The sequence below is a fragment of the Diabrotica virgifera genome, chromosome 1 (genome assembly GCF_917563875.1).
Source record: "Diabrotica virgifera virgifera chromosome 1, PGI_DIABVI_V3a".
Taxonomy (NCBI): domain Eukaryota; kingdom Metazoa; phylum Arthropoda; class Insecta; order Coleoptera; family Chrysomelidae; genus Diabrotica; species Diabrotica virgifera.
Window position 1 is genome coordinate 114394479 of NC_065443.1, and position 25979 is coordinate 114420457.

At 32.8% G+C, this 25979-nt stretch overlaps 2 protein-coding genes across 2 annotated transcripts; one reads left to right on the forward strand and one right to left on the reverse strand.

Moving 5' to 3' along the window:
• Positions 1–889: 889 nt before the first annotated feature.
• Positions 890–15917, reverse strand: LOC114347986 (phospholipase A2 inhibitor beta). The gene is made up of 2 exons (XM_028298631.2): positions 14577–15917; positions 890–1695 (listed from the first exon to the last, which is right to left on the reverse strand). Exons 1-2 carry the CDS (start codon positions 15698–15700, stop codon positions 1449–1451), a joined length of 1371 nt encoding a protein of 456 aa, XP_028154432.2. The 5' UTR covers positions 15701–15917; the 3' UTR covers positions 890–1448.
• On the forward strand, positions 14452–22179 carry LOC126890508 (uncharacterized). The gene is made up of 2 exons (XM_050659507.1): positions 14452–14542; positions 21843–22179. Exons 1-2 carry the CDS (start codon positions 14539–14541, stop codon positions 22172–22174), a joined length of 336 nt encoding a protein of 111 aa, XP_050515464.1. The 5' UTR covers positions 14452–14538; the 3' UTR covers positions 22175–22179.
• The last annotated feature ends 3800 nt before the right edge of the window (positions 22180–25979 follow it).

A 25979-nucleotide genomic window follows, 5' to 3' on the forward strand; every position in this document is an offset into this window, starting at 1 on the left:
TGAACATGTAAAGTTTGTGAGAGACATGTATGAGGGAGTAACAACCAGTGCTAGCACAGGTGTGGGAGAGACTGATGAATTTTGTGTCAAAGTAGGATTGCACCAAGGCTCGAAGCTTCGTTCTTATTTATTCTTATGGTCACAAAAAACCAATGAAGCTGATCGGAAAATTCTGTACAATAGCCATCAGACCAGCTATGATATACCGAACTGAATGTTGGGTCAGTTAAAAAGAAACAGGAACAACATAATGGCATCTGGCGGAAATGAGAATGCTTAGATGGGTATATTAGGGGAAGTCTAGGGATGGAACCAATTGATGCAAAAATGAGACAGCCAAGGTTTAGATGGTTCGGGGATGGCCAACTTAGATGTTGAATCATCCAATACGAAGAATTGCTAATCTGTGGGTTCCTGAGACGAGCCGGAGAGGAAGATGTGGAAGAGACGCTTAGGCAGGACATTTTAAAGGGAATTGATATGGGTATGACCCAATAAGGATAAAGACAATCAATTGTAATAAATCTAGGTGGGATATTAAATTTTTTAAGCCAGTGCTGTTTAGGGTTAGTTAGATATGAAGGTTTATTCCTTTGATACTTCTTTCTAACAGGTAATCTATCTGAGATTTGCACGTTAGTTTTCTATTAGAAATCAACCCTAAAATATTTAACCGTATGCTGTAAGGATTCTTCTACAGTATTCAGGTAAATTAAATTGTGATTTGGTAGGTTCTGCTAGTGAGGATGGTATAGTTACGTACCTTTTTGTTTAACAGTTAAAACCCATTTCAATTAACCAAGTATGGACTATTTGGAACATAGGTAGGTACCTACATCTCACTTTTCCGGTCGACAAAAATACTAGAAAAACTAAGATAATAAAATAATTTACAAGTTATATAAATATGTATTAGCAATTTATTGTTATAAATTAAAGATTAACATAATCTTAGCTTAATTATTTAATTGCTATATAGGTACCTAGGTAATATTTTTAGTAAAACTAAAAGACATTACCCAATTAAATTATTGTCGAAGCTGTTTTTTTGTTTAAATAGACCATAAAGAGTATTATAAAAAGAAAAGACATATTTATCATAAGTTTCAGAATAATATGAAAGAATTAATAAAAATAGAAATTATCCATGTGCGCTAGAAAAATTCCATTAGAATATGTAACTTTTGTCACTATATTTTCAATTTTCATCAGAAGAAAATATAGGTATTACAAATATTTTCTTCTGATTTATTCTGATCTATTTCCTTGAAAATTACGAACAAATAGGAAATATTGGTACCTATATGGACGAATAAAATGAATTATTATTATTTTGTATCTTCGTAAAGCAAAAGTACAGAGCAGAAAAAAACGTCAAAGCAGTATGATGTAAAAGTAAAAATAAATCTAAACCTAAGTTACACAAAATAAAACAATCCATATAGGTATTAGTCATGCGTGGATGCCAAGTTGTAAGGAGAGTTAGGTCCAATCCTGTGGGACCTACTGAAACTGCTTACTGGATATCTTAGGAGGAAAAATATGAGGCCACACAGTACTACTATCCCTAGGGATAAAATTACGATTAACAGTCTGTGGCTCTTTTTCCCGTAAATGGCTGGATAGCAGTCTTTCAAGTCGCTGTGTTCCAGTTGCAAGACTGGTTTGTGCTTGAGGTCTTCCGGAGAGTGGCATCTAAAACGATAATTTAGTTTAAGTATATAATATTCATTTTTACATATCTATAATATTTTAATACTATTTTTGCTATAAGTATCTAATGGTCTGATAAGTAACCCCATTAATTGGCCGATAACAATTTTAAAGTTCTTTTGTCATATCCATCGAAGCGATCACAAAATGGAGCAGTTGGTAGTCCAAGTCAACACCAATGCGGCAGATCTCCACAGCGATGGGCAAACATAACGAAAAAGGTTCTCAATATACTTAAGAAGTATATGTAATGGTACACGACAATTAGACCGAAATCATTAGACCGAAAGCAGTAGACCGAACTCATTGGACCGAAAAGCTCTTTACCGAAACCTCACTAGACCGAAATGGTAAGTACATAAATTAAAAAATATTGCAGTAAATTTTGCTAAGATTTTGTACCTATATCTGTCTTTTTGTTTATTGTATTATTAAAAACAAAGCAAAAAACACCACCTTTAAACTATTTTTAGTATTTAAGTTTTAGTATTGTACATAATAAATAAAAAATAAACAAAAAAACAAAGCGAAAAACAACCTCTAAACTCGCCAGTACTTTGTGCTGCCAATCCTAAGCCTGGATACAGGGTGAAGCGAGGTTGATGTTACCTTTGCTCAGATTACACTCCTGTTTGAGCACCCTGTATTATGTACCTAATCCTTTCCGGTCTCCTGCTTTTCGGTCTCCTACTGTTCGGTCTAGTGAGGTTTCGGTAAAGTGCTTTTCGGTCTAATGAGTTCGGTCTAATGATTTCGGCCTTTTTACAGTAAACCATATGTAACAGGTGACCACGACCATCAAGCTATCCGAACAAATTACAATACGTTATTCATTTGTTGTATTAAAAGAGGCTAAAGAGGTACCTCTAGGAATAATTAAAACGATCGATAATATCTACCAGTTTCCGCGGCGTTGAACCGGGTTGATGCTCTAGCGCGGAAGAAAAAAAAATTAAACACCGTACACTTTACTAATGCTACATATTACTAACAAAACAAATGAATACATCATGCTCAAGTTTGATACTATGAAACAATTTACACAAACTATTTATACAATCTAACATAGTCTGGCTAATTCTCACCAAAGCCATAAATTCCACAGAAAAAAAAATCTACCAGAACAACACAATAAAAGTAAAAGTAGAAGATGAACTAATTGATCCAATTGAAACTGGCAATGGGATAAGACATGCAGTGCCGGATTAACCATTAGGCGGCCGCCTAGGGCCCGGGCACTTGATGGGGCCCGCATCCCACACAAATGCATTAATTAATATTTAATTATTTAAGCAGTTATTTAAAAAAAAACTTAAAATGTTAAAAAAATCAAATAGGGCTAACTGAGACAAAAAAAAAGAAAATGGTTAATTTATGATTTCTAATCAAACTCATTTTTTTTGCTTTGTCTTTTGTCAAATATCAGAAAAATAAAACCGACTTCAAGACAAATTAAGCAGTTATCTTCGAAGGCATTTTTATATTCCATGTTCTAATCATTTCCTCAATTTGGTAATCAATTTTGCAAGCAAATTTTGATAAAAGCTGGTAATTATTTTGGTACACGTTTTTTTTTAATTGCTACCCACCGATGGGCCTTACAGTCCATTTACTCACTGTAAAATATTGCAAAACCTCCGGATCTTAAAGAACCTTTGGATTTGAAACAAGAGCTTGACATGAAATTTGGTATAAGAATAGCTAACATGTCAAATAAAAAGTAATATTGTGTCATTGTGTGTTTTTGCTCTACGGTTGAGTCCACCTCTTCTCGGGGGGAAAAAATATACCGTCAAAATACGTGTGGAAGTGGATAAACTGACTAATTCTAAGCAACTTTTGTTCAATAGAGTTTTTTCATCAAGTCAATACATTTCGAGTTATTTGCAAGTGAATATCTTCATTTTTTCCACAAAAAATAACACGTTTTTAGACGGTTTTTCGCAAATAACTCAAAAAGTAAGTATTTTATCGAAAAAATATTTTTAGCAAAAATATAGCTTTTAAAAAATTGAAAAAATGGTGTATGTGTGCAGTCTATAGACCCAGTAGAAGCAGAGTTGTAGCTAATGAAAAGTAGGTTCTTATATTAGTCAAATTCCAAATCGAATATTTCAACGTGAAATAATCAAAAAATGAAGCACTTTTCATGGAAAACTCATCATAACTTGTTTAAATGTTTTAAAAAGCATTATTCTTGTGTTTTTTTTTAATTTCTATCATACAAAGTAAGCAAGATACGCTCAGAATAAAGTTGATCCCATTTTTTGGATAAAAAAAACTGGTGAAAATAACCCTCTAATTAGCATCCCAAATGAAATTAATCCTTACCGCTTCACAAAAGCTACTTTACTTATGTATTGTTTTTATGCTGTGTAAGTTTTATCGGTATAAAGTACTTATTTATAAAAGGGCTGTAGTAGAAAGGGCTTGAACAAGTCACTAATCACGAGTGTATGCAATTTTTTTTATTTAGCTTAATGCCTCGACAACTAATGGCCATTGGCATGGTACAGTGGGTTTTTCCAATCAGGTACCTAGTGTGTGTGTTGAGTAAATGTCTGGTTACTTAGTAAAGTCGTCATTGTTTTTGCAAAGAGACGCTAATTGTATCCGAACGTCTGCGGTCCCTCCGGTGAGTACCGATCCCACAAGGATAGAAATTATTTTCATTTATTATCTAATTTTTAATAAATGAAAAATTCTCTAACCAGGGTATGTAAATTTTGAACAGTCATATCTTATCCAATTTTGATCTTCCAAAAAAGCAAAAATCTGAAATATTCAGAAAATCAAAACCTATATTTTTTACTCTTTAAGATTTTTGGTACCACTAATAATTTTCAAAATTTCAAAAAAAGTTGTTTTACTTTAAATCCCAATATTTGGAAATATAAGCACTGTGAACCGGTGAAACTTACAGATCATATAAATAATATACTGATGTGATCTTGATTATTGATATGAGATAATATTCTTATATGTTACTTAATTTAATCAATGTATTAATACTAATCCAATTAATTAACCAGATCACATATCAATATGTTTTCAATCTCAGGGCGAATTATAAATTAATTACTTACTTCCGTGGCTTCTAAATATTTCTTAATGGTTCCTAATCGGGATAGAAAAGAAAAGAGTAAAAAAAAATACACATATGGGTCACAATTATAATCAAAATATTTTTTATTTTATTTAAAAAGGCAATCAATGCTTAATATTTGCTATTTCTTATTATTCTTAAACATAACATTTACAAATGGGAATCTTATTTCCTTTTGGTTTTCAATTGAAAGTTTTTATTAACATTTAACTATTAGGAGTTATTAGGCACAACTCTATTTAAGTTTGATGAAGCTTTTCTGATATTATTGATTATGTTATTCAATTTTTTATGTGGAATTTAATACGAAAAACCCATACATTCATGTCCAAACAAATGAGACTGACCTTTTCCTGGTGAACTGAAAATGTCCTCACACAAGACCCTTTCCTGCTATCCTTGGCTGCGATCAAACCTCGTCCTGGCTTCCAGTGATGTTCTCCTTTGAAAAACTAGCTCGAATAGCTCTCGTTCCTGCTTTTGTCGTGATGCTGTGTTCTACCCTTTTCGAAACTGCTATCAGCTACCGGGACACTCTGGGCTCAAGGAGGTTCTTTTACTCTCGACCTGGCCTACTTCTCGTTCCACGATAGATACTCCACACTCACGGAACTACACCGGCTTTCTCACTCCTCGAACACTACCGTCTACTACTCGACTTCACTTCTCGACAGCTCAAAACATTCTGATCTCACTTTCTCATCCATTCCCCTACTTTCTAAATATCCCTTCCAGATTCACAAATCAATCTTCCACCACCAACTCTCATTCGTAATATTCCTCAAAACCAATTTTTAATCTTTCTAAATATGCTTAATGGATTTCAAAAGAAAATATTTAATTCCCATTCTAAAATACTTTCTAACTATTTACAAATTTTAATGACCTATTCTCTCTTTCAAATGAGTCTTATTTAGCATAGGCTAATGATCGAAACCTTCCGCGAAAAACGATAATGAACTATCATCTATTTCACTGAGTTTTATTTAGCATAGGCTAATGATCGACCTTCCGAGAAGAACGATAATGGTACGCGTCATTCACTTTGTTTATCTAAGCACATTGTTCCGAGTTTCGTACGCTTATTCTAATCACTTCTTAAAATTAAATATAACAATTTGTTGTATACAGGTTGTTCTAAATTTATATGCCCGAGGTTGAGAAAATTAAAAATATTTTATATTAAAGTGAATTTTGTTTATAATTATCAAAATTTAATTTTCATATCAAATAGAAATATAACAATACTTATAAGTTTGTTCAATATTTTCATAAATTTTCAAGATTTTTGTGCCACAAAAGGAATTAACATTATTTTAAGCTTTACTTGCCTAATTTTGATACTTGAAACTTGTTAAAAAAAAACAAAAATAAAACTTTTTTAACACTTTTAAAAAGTTGTGATGATTTTTCACCGAAAAGTGCTTCATTTTTTGGTAATTTACGTTGAAATATTAGATTTGGAATTTGTTGAATAAGAATCTACTTTTCATTAGCTCCAGTTCTGCTTATACTGGGTCTACATACTTCACACATACACCATTTTTTAAGTTTTGTATACGCTATATTTTTTCTAAGAATATTTTTTTGATAAAATACTTAATTTTTGAGTTATTTGCAAAAAACCGTCTAAAAAGGTGTTTTTTTGTTGAAAAATGAACATATTTACTCGCAAATAAATCAAAAAGTATTGATTTAGTGAAAAAAGTCGATAGAACAAATGCTAGTTACTCAGAATTAATCAGTTATCCATTATTTTGAATGTATGTTTTTTCACCCTCGAAGGGGTGGCACTCATATCCAGGGCAAAATTACATATCGACACAATATCCCTTTTTTTTGGCTTATTAGCTTTGGAATATTCATGAGAAGTTGTTGCGAAATGTAAAAAAAGAAAAATGATGTTTTTTACCTTGTCGTAACTTATTTTTGGAGTAACTACTTTAGTCTGGGCTGATTATCGGGGAATAGGCCATTTTTGGGAAAAGTTATTTACCAGCAATTTTATTGTTGGAATCGAATTATAAGATCCGATATATTAATAATATAGGGTGAGGCAGATAACTGGCCTATTAGAAATATTTAGAGAACTAAAGGCAACAGAATCATAAAAATTGGAATGAAGGGGTTTTGAAGGGTGATCTATTTAATGAAAATATTTTCATCAATTTGCCACTTCCGGTTATACCGGAAGTTGCTTAAAACTTGGTTTTTTTAAATGGGACACCCTGTATATTTTTACATTTTTGGATTCTCCTCGATGTCTTCTTTCTTAAAATATGCGGTTTTGTAATTTTATACGGGGTAGTTTAAAAGCTAATTACGTTTTTTTTATTAATTTCGTGGCAACTTTCACACCCTGTAGAATTGTAGTAGTTGGATATCAAAAACTCTATTTATGTTAAAATGATTTTTAATATAGTCTACTATTATTAAAAATTATTAATATAGCAAAATATTAAATTTTAGTATACAGGGTTGGTCAAAACTCGGAATGAGGATTTTCTGAGTTTTCTTAAATGGAATACCCTATATTTTAGTATTGCAATGAAAAGACATTTTATGGTACTTTTTTATTTCCTAACTATTTTATACCTAAATGCTTTAATTTGTGCTTAATTGTTAATCGCGCCAAGAATGTTAACTACGTAGGTATTTTGATAGCTCAACCATTATTGGAAATTTTAAAGATCAGTCTAGATTAATATATATTTATTTCCGAAAAATTATTTGTGATTGAATATTTTCACGGCCAACCTAATAAAATTTCACGTATTTTTTGTTGAAATTAATGTTTGGTTTGAATCACCAATAACTTACAAATTAAAGTAGTTAGGTATAGGGAATGCTTAAGAAATAAAAAAGTAGCATAAAATATCATTTCATTACAATAATAAAATATAGGGTGTTCCATTTAAGAAAACTCAGAAAATACTCTTTCCGAGTTTCGACCAACCCTGTATAGTACAATTCAACATTTAACTATACTAACAATTTTTAACAATAGTAGACTATATTAAAAATCATTTGAACATTAATAAAGTTTTTGATGTCAAACTACTACAATTCTACAGGGTGTGAATGTTGCTAGGAAATTAAGAAAAAAAAACGTAATTATCTTTTATACTACCCTGTATAACATTAAAAAGCCTCATATTTTAAGAAATAAGACATCCAGGAGAATCCAAAAATGTAAAAATATACAGGGTGTCCCATTTAAAAAACGAAGTTATAAGCCACTTCCGGTATAACCGGAAGTAGCAAATCGATGAAAATATTTTCATTAAAGAGATCACTCTTCAAAACCCCTTCATTCCAATTTTCATGATTCTGTTTCCTTTAGTTCACGAGATATTTCTAATAGGACTTTTATCTGCCTCACCCTGTATGTATAGGTATGCAAAGTCCTCAGATAGTGTGCTACTTTTCTTATAAACAAAATGGCGCCCGAAAATCGTGTTTTTTTCAATTATTGCTCTAGAACTCCGAAGATTTTAACTTTACAACAAAAATACTCAAATAAAAATTCACCGCGATTAAATTCTGAATAGAGACGTGTTTTTCCCGATCTGCTCCGACGAAAATTTTCCTCGAAAAATGCGGGTCTTCCCAACAAAATCTTTAATTTTCAAATAAAGTTTTAGATAAGTAATTATTTACCAATAATTAAATAATTTGGTGACTTAAAAGCCTTCTTGGTTTAGATTATAGTTCCAGAAGCTGGTGAAAATTAAACGAATATTTTAGCAACAATTCAATTGTTAATTAATAATTTACGGTCGCAATAATAACCAAAATAATTATGATACACTGATCAAACTTTGAAATCTTATAAAGATGAGATGCCTATTTAACATTTTGTCGACAAAATATAAATTTTTTATTCTTTTGCATAATCTTTAAATGTTTAAAAAAAATAGTTATAAACAAATTAACGTTTCTCAGAAAGTTTTTATTATATTATAATTTAAAAAAATAGCTAAAATGCGCATTTCAAATATCTTGAAAATGAATGCTTTAAAACTTTTTTGCAACGATTTGCAAAAAAGTTATGAAACAGCAATAATTTTTTTAAATTCTTTCAAAGCGTAGAAGTGAGTTTAAAGTACAAGCTAATTATTTATAAAACAATATCGATTATCAGCTTAATGGTTATATTTTAATTAAAGATTATAAATATATTTTTTTGTAATTTACACGCGCGAAAGTAGAATAATACAGTACCGTAGCTACCCGCCCACATACACAACTCGCGCAAGTTTAAGCGTGTCAGTCGCTTCGAGTGAACATTTTATCTCCGGCTCTGTATCAAGCCTACTTTCGCGCTAAAAATTACAAAAAAAAAGTATTTTAAATCTTTGATTAAAATATAACCATTGCACGAATTTTTGACATTCTTTGTGAGTAATTAGATTGTACCATAGACTCACTTTTAAGCTTTGAAACAATTAAAACAAATTATAAACAATGGAGATATCGTATATTTATTTTGCTGTTTCCTAACTTTTTTGCAAATGGTTGGAAAATTTTTTTAAAGCATTCATTTTCAAGACCTATGAAATACGCATTTTAAGTATTTTTTAAAATTACAATATAATAAACAATTTCTAAGAAATGTTAATTTGTTTATAACAATTTTTTTAAACATTTAAAGATCATGGAAAAAAATGAAAAATTTATATTTTGTCGACAAAATATTAAATAGCCATCACACCATTATAATCTTTCTAAGTTTGATCAATGTTTCATGATTATTTTGGTTGTTATTGCGACTGTAAATTGTTAATTAACAATTGAATTGTTGCTAAAATATTCGTTTCATTTTAACCGGCTTCTGAATTTATAATCTATACCAAGAAACTTTTATTTCACCAAGCTATATAATTATTGATAAATAATTACTGGCCCAAAAAATTTATTTGAAAATTCGAGATTTTGTTGGGAAAACCCACATTTTTCGAGGAAAATTTTCGTCGGAGCAAATCGGGAAAAACATGCTTCTATGTAGAATTAAATTGGGGTGAATTTTTATTTGAGTATTTTTGGTGTAAAGTTAAAATCTTCGGAGTTATAGAGCAATAATTGAAAAAAATACGATTTGTCGGCGCCATTTTGTTTATAAAAAAAGTAGCACACTATCTGTGGACTTTGCATACCTATATTAATAATATATAGGATCTTATAGTTCGACTAAAGCAATAAAATTGCTGGTAAATAACCTTTCTTTGTACTTTACTAATTAGACTACGTATTACCTATAACTATTTTTTGTTTCAAAATTTAAAGATTATGCAAAAAAAAGAAAAATTTATATTTTGTCGATAAAATATTAAACAAGCATCTCATCTTTATAATCTTTATAAGTTTGATCAATGTATCATGATTATTTTGGTTATTATTGCGATCGTAAATTGTTAATTAACAATTGAATTGTTGCTAAAATATTCGTTTAATTTTCACCGGCTTCTGGAATTACAATCTATACCAAAAAATCTTTGATGTCACTAAGTTATTTAATTATTGATTAATAATTACTTACCTAAAACTTTATTTGAAAATTATAGTTTTTGTTAGGAAAACCCGCATTTTCTGAGGAAAATTTTCGTCGGAGCAAATCGTGAAAAACATATCTCTATGCATAATTTAATTGTGGTGAATTTTTATTTGGGTGTTTTTGTTGTAAAGTTAAAATCTTCGGAGTTATAGTGCAATAATTGAAAAAAATACGATTTGTCGGCGCCATTTTGTTTATAAAAAAATATATAGGATCTTATAATTCGATTCCAGCAATAAAATTGCTGGTAAATAACTTTTCCATGAATTTTGCTAATTAGCCCAGAGTACTTCCCAAAACAACATAAATATCTGTAAATTTGTTTTAAGTAATTGGTCGATATAAAAGGGCCTACTTCTTATGGCCGCCTAGGGCCCCATGATGCGTTAAACCGTCACTGAAGACATGGGGATTCCTCTAGTCCTTTATTGTTCAACCTGATCATGGATGACATAATAAAATAAGTAAGATCTAAAAAGGATACCAAATGGGAGAAAAACATCTTAAAATAATCTGCTATACAACTATGAGATATACCACAAATACAAACAGATATGTGGTGGCAAAAAGGGGATGTCTTTCACAAAAAAAAAAGAGATTGGCTAAGATGGGCAGGACATCTAGTAAAATCTCAGCAGAACTTTTGCGGTTACGTGGAAGAGCGCTTCTTGGCTGGTGTTTCTAGGAACATCATCTAAGAGCGAACGTCGCCTTTTGCTTTATTATAATTATTACTGTTTGTCTAGTTTGTATTTTTTTTTTGAAAAAAAGCAATAAAGTCATTATTATTATTATTATTATTATTAACAACCCTCCTAGACAAATCCTTATGGCACAGTCAGTGGGAAGCAGACGGAGAAGTAGGCCAAAAATTAGATGAAAGGATAGTGTAGATAAAGATGCTAGAAAAATAAGTACAGTGGAATCTCGATAACTCGGATTAATCGGTACCGCGGCCGATTCGGATTATCGAAAATCCGGGTTAGCCGGAGAATATGGTAAAAATTAATAAAATACGGTAAACTTACAGATAAACTCCGTTATAATTGAAATAACATGAAATATAATATGCACAGTACCTATCCATCTAAATTACTAAAAACACGCAAACACAAAGCCTGTACTACACACAATACAGTCACAATCGGAACGATGTTACGTTATTTAAGAACAGTGAAAACATAAAACCATTGTTTAAAAAATAATTTTTTAAATAGTCTTTTAGTCTTTTTTAAACGCCGTCTACATTCTCGGCGAAGTAACTTCGCCAAAGTTGACCAAAGTCCGAAGTACCCTCTCTACACACTCGTTCGAAGTGCGATACCGACAAAGAGCGGTGCGATACCGATAGATAAAGATCCCTTTGACCAGACCGACACATTTCGGAAGTAGAACGAAGTCAGGCAAGGTTACACAAGATGGCATTCTACACTCTCGTACTTGTTGAACTTCGATCGACTTCGGCGAGAGTGTAGACGGCACATTAAACAATGCTAAGACAGTTTGAAATAAATAAGGAATAACAGGTGCTTGTTGTTTCCGATAATAACGTCGCTCTGTTGCCGGCGCCGTGTGCCATGAGTCATTTTTACTATCGTATAGTTCAAATTACACAAACACACATTATCTCTCAAATAAAATTTTATTGTTGAAATGTTTGTCTGACGAAAATCGGTCCGGGTTAGCCGGACTTCCGGGTTATCGGGGGCCGACTTATCGGGGTTCCACTGTATAGCAAAATGGCAACAGTTGGCGATGAACAGAAACAACTAGCGAAATAGACTTGTAAAGTAGGTAGCAGCAATGATGATAATGATACCGGATTTATACAAGGTGGATGTTTTGTTATAACAAGGCAGAGTATAATTAGATCACCCTGTATATGGTTCGGGTAAACATCTATATAAATAAAAATGAATGTTTGTCTGTATATATGTACCTTATAGAATCATAAACTATAAGTACATTTTATCACGTGATGATCTTAAGCAAAGTTGTTGTGATGAATCCGGGGAGGTTTCTGAGTTGGTACAACCAAACTAATTGAAAAAAGGGGTTGCCCCCGACATTTTTAAAATTTTTTTTGGACAAACTGTTTTTTCTTAATTTTATATGATGTGTAACCCAAAGATACATACAACCCTAAATTTTCAGTTTTCTATCACCAACCCCCATTTTTTAATAGCAATCTAAATATTTTTTTATATTTACCTCTTTTATACAAATAAAAAATGAATGTTTGTAGGTACCTTGTAGAATCGTAAACTATGCATTTGATCACGTGATGCTTTTAAGCAAAGTTTTTGTGCATGAATGCGGGAAGGTTTCCGAGTTGGTACGACTAACCTAAGTGATCATTATTTACGCATGCACCACAAAAAATAGTTATTTATGTACCAAGTCAGTAAAGTGACTCTTTATCGAACGAGTCTGATATTATGAGCCGAGCGAGCGTAGCGAGCAAGGCGAATAACAGACGAGCTCGATAAAGAGTCTTTACTGACGTGGTGCATACAAAATTTTATCGCCAATCATAAAAAACATTAACACTTACTTAATTATATCCTTCTAATGAAAAAAGAGTGTGTGTACTTAGTCCTTATAATCATAAGCGTAACCAGGATGATCCTAAGGGGGGGGGTTACAACTACTTGAAAGGGGGGGGTTACAACTACTGGAAGGTCTCTGACGGGTATGGTGTTAAGCGTATAGAGCTCAAAGTAGATCCCAATGGGGGGGGTTATAACCCCCAAAACCCCCCCCTGGTTACGCCTATGCTTATAATAGTCTAAGTATGTCAATAACCATTAATATTAAACAAAAAAGTTTTCCTTACGGGGGATTCGAACCAAGTACTGACACGTCCGTAACTAGATACACATACTGCTAGCCTACGCAGCCACTTGCTAGACACGGCGGATATTAAGGTATAAAAAGATCAAATAGGCAAGTAAAAAATGTAAAGAAAATAATTGACATCAAATGAAAAGACATTATACATAAATCATGGTAGATTCAAGGATATGAAAAAGAACTTTACGTGCAATCTAATATGTAATAGTACTTTTATTTTCGTTGAATTACTTTCATCATTAAAAATAATCGTTATCAGGTGCATTTAATAAGAAATTTAGCACTTCTTCTTGCGGCAGGAATTTTGATTTTTTGGGAATATAATTCCTTCCTTTTTGTTTCAAAAAAGCTGTAAGTTTTTTATAATTGCTTATATCTATGTCTTTATTTGTGGTCAAAGTTGCCTTTAACATTGAATAATAGGACCACATAGTCGATGGAGAATATTCTTTAGGCAATTCAGAGAAATATGCTAGTAAAACACTTTCACTATAATTTGTAATACAATTTTTTTCACGCCATGCTTCAAATATGTCATATTGCCTATTGTATTTTTCGATAGATTTTGCTGGGAGAAGCTCTGAAACTGCCTCTAACGATTTCTTGCGAATTTCAGGTGGCGTTCATGTAATTTCTTCCATTTCCAAAGTAGCACTACTGTACTATAATTTGATATTCGTTTTAACACTTTTATTACAATAAATACAATTTTCAATTTAAATTTTTTAAATATGACAGTGATGACATGTGACTTCTGCATGCCGCTTTCGATTTTTAATCGATAGATAGTTATCAATATTGAATAATTACTGAATCGGTAAAATTTTGATTAATTTTATATGAATATAATTGCAAAGTACTACAGAATTTCACTTTTTGGCATAAATTTATTTAATAATAACGTAAATTGTGTACAATATTTTCAATAATTAAAGTAAATAAATTTTAAGTTCACTCTAATAAATAATCGATTACTGCCATCGACCACTTAGATTCAATCTCGGTTAATTTGATTAATCGCGGCAGGTAAAGTAAAATTCTTCTTTCAGTACAATAAAATGTTACTTTACTGCCGCAAATGGCGTCAAATGAGTACAATAATGAATGACTTTAGTGACGGTTGGCGATAAATATTGTTTATCAGAAAAAAGTATACCTACACAATATTTTTGAGTATTTTTTTTTGGTTTTCTGGTAATTTTTAGTTAGTTAACTTTAAATATTATTTAGTTCTAAGGCGGTACGAAGTTCGCCGGGTCAGCTAGTGGTTCTTTAAATTTTGAACTTTATCATGATTTTTTATTAGATATATATGGGTAAGTATATAGATTATGTCATAATTCGTTTTACCTTATTTCCTGAGGCTTGTAAAATTCCAGCGCAAAATGTTGAAGCCACAAAATATCGCAATCACACTCCCAATGATTGTGCGACAAATCCACATGGTCCATTTTCACAAACAGATACTTGTAGGTTTCATTCAGGCTTCTCAAACCATTTCTAGCTAAAGAGAGTATCTTGAGGTGATGGTCGACATCTTTAGAAAGTACATCAAATGCCAGTTCACTAAATTGGTGTAAATTTGGACAGTCATTGATAATCAATTTTTCCAAAGCGAAGAGATTGTAAAAAGCGTAATGATGTATATCCGTCAAACTTGCCATTCTGTTCAATTTGAGACTTTTTAGAGAATGGTAGTTCAGATATTTAGCTGAGATGAAAGTGAATTGATTACCGGATAAGTCCAGATGTTCCAAGGTGTAAGGAACTGTAGGGATGAGTTCGAATTCATTATCTGCTAGTGATAGACCTTTCAATGCAGTAAGATTATCAAAATATCCAGCTGGTAGTTCTTTTAGAGCCAAACCACCCAAGCGAAGGTGGGTTAAATTTGAAGTAACCCCTAATTTATCTGCTAACACTTCTTTTGATTGGGTTAAGAATTTATTTAGATAGTTGTAGCTCAAATCTAAGTGGGTTAGTTTATTTAGAGGATTGAAAATAGAGTCCGGTAAGGATTTTAAGTTGTTGAAACTAAGGTCCAACTTCACGAGGTGCACAAGGTTTTGAAACACACCTGCATTATCCAAACTGGTGATGAAATTGTTGCTCAAGTCAAGTCTTTTTAGTTTACGTAGGTTCTGAAAGAAGCTGACGTCTATGAAGGTGATATTATTGTAACTAAGACTTAGTTCTTCCAGGTTTTCACTACTTAAGCTGTATTTTTTTGGATCGAGCGTTTGGATGTTGTTGATTGACAGATCTAATATATGTATAATATGTTCTATGTTTCCTGGAACATCTTGTAGGCTTCTACTTCTACAATCCGCGTAGTAGGTAGGAAGGTGTGTCTTGGGATTGGTAAACTGTCTACAGTCGCATCCACTTTCACTAGAATTGGTACATATTTCACCGGAAACAATGTCCAATGTCGCAAATAAAAACAACACTAACACTTCTTTAACAAACATCATAAGTCTTCTATGGTATATATCTACTTGTTTTAAGAAAACGATATCGAAATGACTAGGTGAAGTATTTTTGCCGTCTTATCAGTTTAGATAGATATACAAATGAGTTTGTGTTATTTGCCAGTAGGTACCTTTATCTAAGGTAAACTAATGAATTGTGGGACTCTATCTATTTCATACACTTCGATGTAAGGTTAATTGAATTATTTACTAGATGACTTAATCAGAATTCCAGATAAATTATTTAATATTGCGAGATTGTTGATTTTGTGAGCCACCAGTCCGTTAAAAATTGTATCAATAATATTATCTTATAGTATATCATTGAAATGAACTGATAAAAATGATACCTATGTAAGGTGTAGAAATACTAATACGGATAAGAAATGCACGGTGTATTTATCTACACTGTGGGCCGAAATAAAGGAGTACATTTTTTAGTTGAAAATAACTTTTTTGTTTTTTGGGCAATTTAATTTTTTTTTGCACGGCTAATATGTCCTCAACATGACTGCAAATTTGGAAGCAAAAATAACGTACAGGGTCGGACTTATAAAAAAATTTATGTAACGGTGCATTTGAGCTCGTTGCAAATGAAAACTGTCTTGGCTAAAATTGAACTGATATGCTCTTTTGATAGGATAACTATCCAGAACAGTTCAGTAAAAAAGATATTTTTCAAAATTACCGGATTCGCAAAATATCATTTTTTTATTTAAATAATGTTCAGAACACGCCTTCGCCATAAGATTTAAAAAAATCCCGAATTTGTAAAATATCATTTTTTACTTAAATTGGAAAATCTTATATTATTCGAGTAGTTTTCTAATATGTTCACCAGAACGAAACTCTCTTAACACTAAATTACATCGTTTTCATTGATTTTGCCTCATATCAGCAGTAATTTTTATGAAATGTCTTAAGAATTTCTCAAACGCTTAAATATGTCAATTTTACTTAGTAAGCCATGACTGCTTAGGCTGCCATGGAATTTGTTTGACATTTATAGTTAGGTAAGTAATGCCATTAAGTAAGTAATGCCAGTTCATAATGCCACTTTTAAGCAAAGAGGACAGAATATTAATTAAATTATTACCGTGAAAAATACAATTATGGTGCAAGAAAAATTGTAAATGCATTTCCTGAGAAAAATTGGCATATTGGAACGATAGGAAAGTTCTTAAGACATCTAAGAGAAACCCATGGTCTATTGAACATAAAAGTGAAAAAGGGAGGAAGCGAAGCTCAAGAACTGAAGAAAATATTGCTAGAGTAAGGGTTGTATTAGGAAATTTGCAAACTGGCCAACCTGTTGGAACAAGGAAAATTGCAAAAGAAACTAAGATTTCTTGCACATCAGTTCAAAGAATCATTAAAGAAGATTGCCATCTTAAAGTATTTAAAAAAGTTTACTCTCAAAGACTTACTGCCAATGTAAGAGAAAAATGACTGGAAATATGTAATTTGCTACTAAGAAGATTCCGCTCTCGTGAAGACATTAGAAAAATATGTGTTTTCAGATGAAAAAATGTTTTGTTTACGGCCTCGTAAAAATATCCAAAATAATAGGGTGTATTCTGACGTACAATTTAAGAGAGAAATTCCTCTAGAGCATCTTTTAATTGAAAAAAGTTATTTCTCAAAAGGTGTAATAGTCTCTGTTGCAGTATCCATGTTGGAAAAATCTCGTCTGATTTTGGTTGATGCAGAGGTAAAACTTAATTCAGAAACATATCAAAAACAAATCTTGCAGCACCTATTACCTGAAATTGAAGAAGTATGTTATGATTACACTTTCCAGCAGGATGGTGCTCCTTAGCACACTTCATACAATACAAGGATATTCTTGAGTGAAAATTGCCCGGACTATATTGAGCCCGAGATGTGGCCACCTAACAGCCCAGAATTAAATCCGGTTGAGAAATTTTTGAATAAAATTTGTATGACGAACAACAATTTGAAACCATCGAACAGCTCAAAGAAAGAATGCAGTTTGTTTGGAATAATTTTGAACAGGGTGTAATAAATGAGGCTATCAACTTATGGTGCAGACGACTTCAAGAATTGGTAAACAATAATGGTGGCTACATTCATAATATTTTAGTCTAAGTTTTAAAATTATTGTACTGTTTTCATAAATGTGTTATTTGTTAAAATGTTATATTTTCCTAATTTAATTAAAAATGATATTTTGCGAATCCGGTAATTTTGAAAAATTTCCTTTTTACTGAAGTGTTCTGGATAGTTAACCTACCAAAAGAGCATATCAGTTTAGTTTTAGCTAAGACAGTTTTCATTTGCAACGAGCTCAAATGCACCGTTATATAAATTTTTTCATAAGTCCGACCCTGTACGTTATTTTTGCTTCAAAATTTGCAGTCATATTGAGGACATGTTAGGCTAATAGCCATGCAAAAAGAAATTAAACCGCCCAAAAAACAAAAAAGTTGTTTTCAACTAAAAAATGTACTCCTTTATTTTGGCCCAAAGTGTATTTATGTAGGTAGGTACATACATACCTACGCTTTTTTAAATATTAATTTCGTCTAGTAAAGATCTAGGTATGGTATGTTAAACAGTAAATGGTTAAGTTCAATTAGTTACCACTATAAACAGCCCGGATTAACCGATAATAGTATAAAAGGCCCGGTTTCAGGTAAAATTTATTTTAGGCTTTATTATGGGAGTACCATCTAGTCAGTGTTAATTGCAAAAGACCAACTCTGTCTACCTCGGTGGCTTATCGCTCCGGGTGGGTCTTAACAATGGGCCAGGTCAGCTAAATTTAATAATATTTACGATCGCACTAATTGAACTCAAACCAATTACTGTTGAACAGACCATACGTAACTGATTTAGGTCGATATATAGGACATATCATTTTTGAATTTTATTAAATTAAAGAGCGATGTTTTCTTCTTCTTCCTCTTCTTAAGATAACGCATAGATACGACAGATTATGTAGAGATGAAATAAGTTTTATGAAGAGAAAGAGACCGGTTGGAAAGCCAAGAAAGCGCTGGGAAGAGACAATAAACAGCGACGCACAATCCCTTTTAGGAGTCCGTGTATGGAGAAGAGCAGCCACAAAGGCAAAAAAATAAAGGAGGTCTAGACTCAATTTGGGCTGTGGCTGTAGTGCCGTAGAAGAAGAGCAGAAGAAGAAGAGATAAGTTTTAAACAGTCAGTTGAAAAATTTATAGAGCTGAAAAAGCTGCTAGAAGGAGTTCATGACCGAACCGAGTCGCAACCGAGTAGTGATGTTGATTATAGTTACTTTCGAGTATTCGTTACAAATCGTTACTTTTGTATAAAGTAATCATTTACAGTATTCGTTACTTCGATTACTATGATTACTTTTGTATTTGAGTACCGGTAATCATATCGAGAATCGTGTTTCTCAGTAGGTAGGTATTTTGTATAGGTATTCCGATATAACAACGACCTTCACCGATCTGTTTAAGGGATAGAAATGATTTGATTACTATGATTACTTTTGTTACTTTTGTATTTTATTTGAGTACCGGTAATCATATCGAGAATCATATTTCTCAGTAGGCACGTATTTTGTATAGGTATTCCTCGTATAGATATAGGTCTAGATAAAAATATAGTGTTTTCGCATTCGATCTTTGTTAATGACATACATTACATATTTTACGTATAACACTATACCTCCCTCTGTTTCATCTTCTAACTTTTCCTCACCCTCACACCCTTAAAACGCTTCATACCGATAACGATATTCGATAGCACTCGTAAAATACCGGTCCCGTCCGTTACTCGCTGGGATACGATTGGCAGAAAGTAATCAAGTGTACTGGTTGTAGATACAATAGTCGTTACTCGCTCTGATACGATTGGTACGAAGTAACGAAGTAATAGAGTAATCAAAGTAACGATCAGGGCCTATTTTAACACTAGGCCAGTGAGGCACCTGCCTCGGGCCCCCATTTTAATGGGGCCCGGAAAGATCATCAAAAATTTTTATTGCAATAAAACAAGACAAATTTTCAAATTTGTCAACTGTGGTCTTAGAACCACATGAGCCACATGTGGCCACACTTTGAAAATCTTTCTACGTATCATCCACAGTAGAATCAGAGATAAATGTGAAGAATACCAGGATGAAACACAATTTTTCTTCAGAAATGGACTGGGAACCTGGGTCGCACTCTTTGCACTAAATGTATTATTGTAGAAATGCCGAGATCAAAGGAAAGACGTATTTGCTGTATTTATTGACTATGAGAAGGCCTTTGATCGAGTACAACATCACAAATTAATTAAAATATTAAAGGATTAAGGAGTTGATAGTCAAGATGTACGAATCATAGGAAAATTATACTGGCTTCAAACATCGACAGCTTGCATAAAAAAAAATCAACAGAAATATGCAAAATACAAAGAGGTATCAGACAGGGTTGTATACTGTCTCCACTGTTATTCAATTTATATTCAGATAGAATATTTAAGGAAGCGCTCCATATTTTGGAATGGGGTGTGAAAGTTAATGGAATTCTGATAAATACAATCAGATATGCAGACGATACAGTTATTTTAAGTGATGATATGAATAGATTACAACACCTCTTAAATGCCATTGACACAGTGGGAAGAGAGTTTGGCCCAAACATAAACTGTTCAAAAACAAAATACTTGGTATTTAGCCGTTTGGCCCATCAAGATTCACAGTTATATGTTGATGGTCATATAATTCAAAGAGTACTCAGTTTTAAATATCTTGGTTGTCATATTACTGAACAACTAGATCCAGATAAAGAGATAAAATGTAGAATCGAGATAGCTTGCACGACATTTTTAAAAATGAGGTCATTCTTTTGAAAGAGGCCCTTGGAGGCCTTTGAAATGTGGCTGCACAGACATACACTGAAAATACCATGGACGGCTACTCTGACAAGTGTGGCAGTCCTTAAGAGAGCAAATGCTGCCCGCGAGCTTCTTGATAACATCAAATATAGAAAGATGGCCTATTTTGGACACGTAGTAAGGGGCTACCGGTATAATATTCTTTAACTTATTATGATGGGTAAAATCGAAGGACGCAGAGGAATTGGTAGAAAGCAGGCCTCTTGGTTGAAGAATATCCGGGAATGGACAGGAATAAAGAAAGCAGAACAACTATTTAGAATAGCTCGAGACACAGACAGTTTCGCCATGTTAATCGCCAACGTCAAGGGGACTTGATAGAGCACGCTAAGAAGAAGGTCTTAGAACAATTAAAAAAATTTGATATCAATATTAGCTAATTAACTTAATTAATATTATTATTAAATTATATTTAGGGGCCCGAAAATTATGTAGTGCCTCGGGCCTGATTTAAAGTAAAATAGGTTCTAGTCACGATTTGCCTCTCTGTATAGTAATCGTTACTTTCGGTATTCGTAAGTAACGAGTAGGTACTTTGTAACGAATAGATACTTTTTCAACATCTCTACAACCGAGACGTCTTGAGATTCTCATCAAAGATGCCCCGGCGCAAATTGATCCTAAGCCAGACACAACCTGCGTCGGCGGACTGCGTAGACCGTTCTGCGCATCCTACTATCAGTTCATGCGTTCGCAGGTCGAGCTTGGGAAGGCCTGTCGTCAACGTACAGTTTTCTGGGCCTTGGGACGGGTGACTCACCGCCAGATGTATATTTTTACGTGTTTTTGTTTGCGAGATGGAAATATCTGAAATGAATAAGCGGCGATATATTTTACACTATCTTGAATGAATAACATTTTATTGCTCTGTTGTATCAATCAGCACTACTCTACAAGTTTTCATTTATTCGTTTTAATATTGTATTGCAATAGTAGGGAATATAATATATCTGATTAAAACAGTGAATTTTTTACATGTTAATTATTTTTAATTTCTTGTGAAGTATCTAGTTAGTGTGGCTGCCAATAAATCAAAGTTATGCGTTTACAAGAGCATATTATTTGAAAAATAAGGAGAAGGAGTACCATAATGTGTCATAATTATAATCTCCTTTATACAGATCAAACAATTGTTTAGTATGTATTTCTAAATCCACACAATCATTGGAAAATGATTCATGGTAAAAAATATCTATTAATGACACTGTTATCGACAAAGTCGATCAATTTTAAACTTATCATATATTTATTATAGCGGCTTCCCACTGGTCTGCGATTTTACTGATCATCACGCACAGCCGACGAGCACGGACCACCACGCACCGCAGACAGAGGTCTTCCCATGGTCTGCGATTCTACGGATCATCACGAACAGCCGACCGCCGACCACCGCGGATTCTAACGCACCGCGGACAAAGGTCTTCCCATAGTCCGCGACAGTCTGTGCTTTTGATTGAGATTATATATGTGACTCATTTAATTTTGGCATTGATTACATTGCGTTTGTCAAGTTTCTTATCTCTTTCAATGTTTTCGTTTAGAATATGGTGTGAAATGTGTAGTATGCACAATGCACATTCCATGTAAATCAATAATTACACACATAATATGTATTTTAGTTTTAACAAAATGTGTTATTATTATGTTAATTTAATAAAATGTGTTAATTATTAACTTGTAAAAAGATCGTTGTTCAAAACCAAATTTTGGACCAACTTTGGATATGCTTTATAATAGTCAGGGAGGTAGTGTAAAATTTGACCGGAGCATTTTAGCATGGGTGTTTTTCTTTATTGAGTTAGGTGTTCCGTTAAAAAATGATGTGTCAGCCAGCCCAAAATCGGGGCTTTTAGGCAAAACAAGATAAAATATGAAACTAGATGGAAAAACCCTACAACTATGTGTCAAATATTTATCTCCGTGGCTTATTTGCATCCATCATGGCCTAAAATACCTAGCTCCTGGCTTTCACCCAGGCAAGCCGGGTTCCATTCCCCACGTTGGAAGTTTTTTTTGTTTTTAAAATTGACATTTTGATTTGGAAAGTAATTATTTTTATAATACCATGTTTTTGACGTTTATAAGACACAATATAAAAAAGTTTTGTATGTCCTTTATAGAATCGTAAACTATGCATTTGATCATAATAGGATGACCTCAAGCAAAGTTATTGTACATGAACCCGGGAAGGTTTCTGAGTGAATACGACCAACCTAAGTAATAATTATTTGCGCAAACAGCACAAAAAACTATTGTTTATTAGAAAAAAGGGTTGTTTAGGGTTGCATGTATCTTTTGATTATACATCATATAAAATTAAGAAAAGACAGTTTGTCCAAAAAAAAATAAAAGAGTGTAGTGTGGGGGGGGGGGGGGGGCAACCTCCTATACACTTAGATTAGTCGTACCAACTCAGCAACCTTCAGTCATGCACAACAACTTTGCTTAACCCGGCATTGGTCGCTATATGAGATTTTCTCTCACGGTTTAAGAATATTGCACACAACTTTTCCCCTGGTAAATTACACATGCTCTAGTTCCTTCTTGTCTTGGAACTATCCTTCCTCTACAATCGAATAGACCGTGTATAATATTATTCAGCATTATTTTTAGCATTATTTTATATTGTAGCATTATTTTATTTTGTATTTGCAATATGAATCGTGCAAAGATAATTTTAGAACTTACCCTGTTGCATAACAATAAAATAAAGGTACTAGCATTGTTTATCTACACACAATGGTCTAGTTATACAATGGTACTAGTACAAATTTGAAATTTATATTGAAATATTAAAATTAATATTATTTCTACATTTTTAGATTAGGTTAAACTGTAACAGCGCATCAACAGTCACATTGTGTAAAGCTAATAATAACTTTATTAAGTTTAAAATCTATTTTGAAAATTATATTTCGTAAAAAAAGGCGAAAGTTGGGTACCTTTGTGAGACAACATCTCACCCGCGACCACTCACGTAAGAACCAACCTAGCGACTAATGCCGGGTTAAGGTCAACATAATAATGATCAAATGCATAGTTTACAATTTGTGTTTTTGGCAAGTGGCCGGTAACACAGGTTTTACTGTATATGCAAATTTTGTTAAAAGTTTGTATGTATTTAAATATGTGTTTCTGTTTAAAGACTTTTAATATAGGTACTCTGAAACACGAAATATAAAATGTGTTAAACATGTTTATCCCCTTACTGATTATTTCCAATAAACAGAATAATTCAATTTGGACGTTACGAATTTGTCTAGTTACGAACTGTCGCTGTTACCGAGTGTCGCCGTTACGAACTGTCGCTGTTACGAATTGTCCGTTACCAACTGTCGGTTACGAACTGTCGCGTTACGAGGTGTCTGGTCACGACTGGTGGATATCAGATTACAATAAAAGTCGTTCAAATTACATAAGTATATATAAATATGAAGAGCACAGTAGTGATGTTGATTATAGTTACTTTCGAGTATTCGTTACAAATCGTTACTTTTGTATAAAGTAATCATTTACAGTATTCGTTACTTTGATTACTATGATTACTTTTGTTACTTTTGTATTTGAGTACCGGTAATCATATCGAAAATCGTATTTCTCAGTAGGTAGGTATTTTGTATAAAGTAATCATTTATATTATTCGTTACTTTGATTATTATGATTACTTTTGTATTTGAGTACCGGTAATCATATCGAGAATCGTATTTCTCAGTAGGTAGGTATTTTGTATAGGTATTCCGATATAACAACGACCTTCACCGATCTGTTTAAATGATAAAAATGATTTGATTACTATGATTACTTTTGTATTTGAGTACCGGTAATCATATCGAGAATCGTATTTCTCAGTAGGTAGGTCTGTATAGGTACTCCTATATAACAACGACATTCACCAATCTGTTTAAGAGATAAAAATGATTTGATAACTATGATTATTTTTGTATTTGAGTTCCGGTAATCATATTGAGTTCCGGTAATCATATTGAGTTCACGAAGTACGAAGTAATCAGAGTAATCAAAGTAGATACAATAGTCGTTACTCGCTCTGATACGATTGGTACGAAGTAACGAAGTAATCAGATGTAATCAAAGTAACGATTTGTTTCTCTGTATAGTAACTGTTACTTTCGGTATTCGTAAGTAACGAGTACTTTGTAAGGAATAGTTACTTTTTCAACATCACTAGAGCACAGGCGAAAAACCCCGTTAGTCAATTTTTGCATGAAATGGGCTGATGACGCTATCGAGTGGCTTCAAACGAATAGTTTTTAAACATTTATTAACTTTTGTACAAAACACCGTCGGTCTACTAAAAATCCACGTTAGAAAATATGCGGCACTGGGGAAAACCCCGTCAGTCATGGCGCGTGTATGGAAGAACCCCGTGAGTCAAATAATAACGCTGTTCAACAGGAAGAAAATGATGACGAATACGCTGACGACCCCCTAATTATTGATGATGACGAGAATTGACTTCAGACCGTTTTTTTAATAGTTTGTTAGGTTTTACTCTTGTTTTTTACTGCAAAAATATTAACAAAATTGTCAATAAATTAATTAAACCGTTTTCTACACGTTTATTGTTTATTTTTGACGAGAATTGACTTCAGACCGTTTTTTAATAGTTTGTTAGGTCTTCCTCTGGTTTTTTACTGCAAAAATATTAACAAAATTGTCAATAAATTAATTAAAATGTTTTCTATACGTAAATTTTTTTATTTTTTATTTTTTTTAGCCTCCAGAATTGAAAAAACTTAAATGGTTGTTTTCTCGAAATTTACTTTTTCTGGCTGACGGGGTTTTTCCTCTGTGCCCTTCATATAATTTTATTTTCTTTGACTTATTTATTTTCTGTTTCGACACCCCAAGTTCGCATCACGGGAAAAAACTAACAAATGAACATTATTTGTGACGCGCCGGTGGAATAATGTATTTTTTCTACGACCGTTTAATAATATGCTCATTATTTGCTATTTTTGAATAGATAATAACAGCCATTACTTTACCCGTGAGTAATAGTTCATTACTCACGGGCTGAAGTTACTCACGGGTCATTACTCACGGGCTGAAGCTAGGTTCAACTGGCGAATGTCACTTTTAATATTAGTCTTATATAAACTGCAAATAAAATTACTTAATCTTACTTACTACTGTAGACATTATCCAAAAAATTTGCCATGATATCATAAAAGGGCCACTCAGGCTTGTAAACGTCATCAGCCCCACTAACAGTTCCCATTGACTCTTTAACTTTTGTTTTTTGCCTTCTATAGGTCGACATTAGAGGTCCATGGAGGGATAAGACATTGGGGGTCCATAGAGGTCCATAGAGGGTCCACATTAGTGGACCTCTATGGTCCATAGAGGTCCATAGAGGGACCATCTGTCCCTC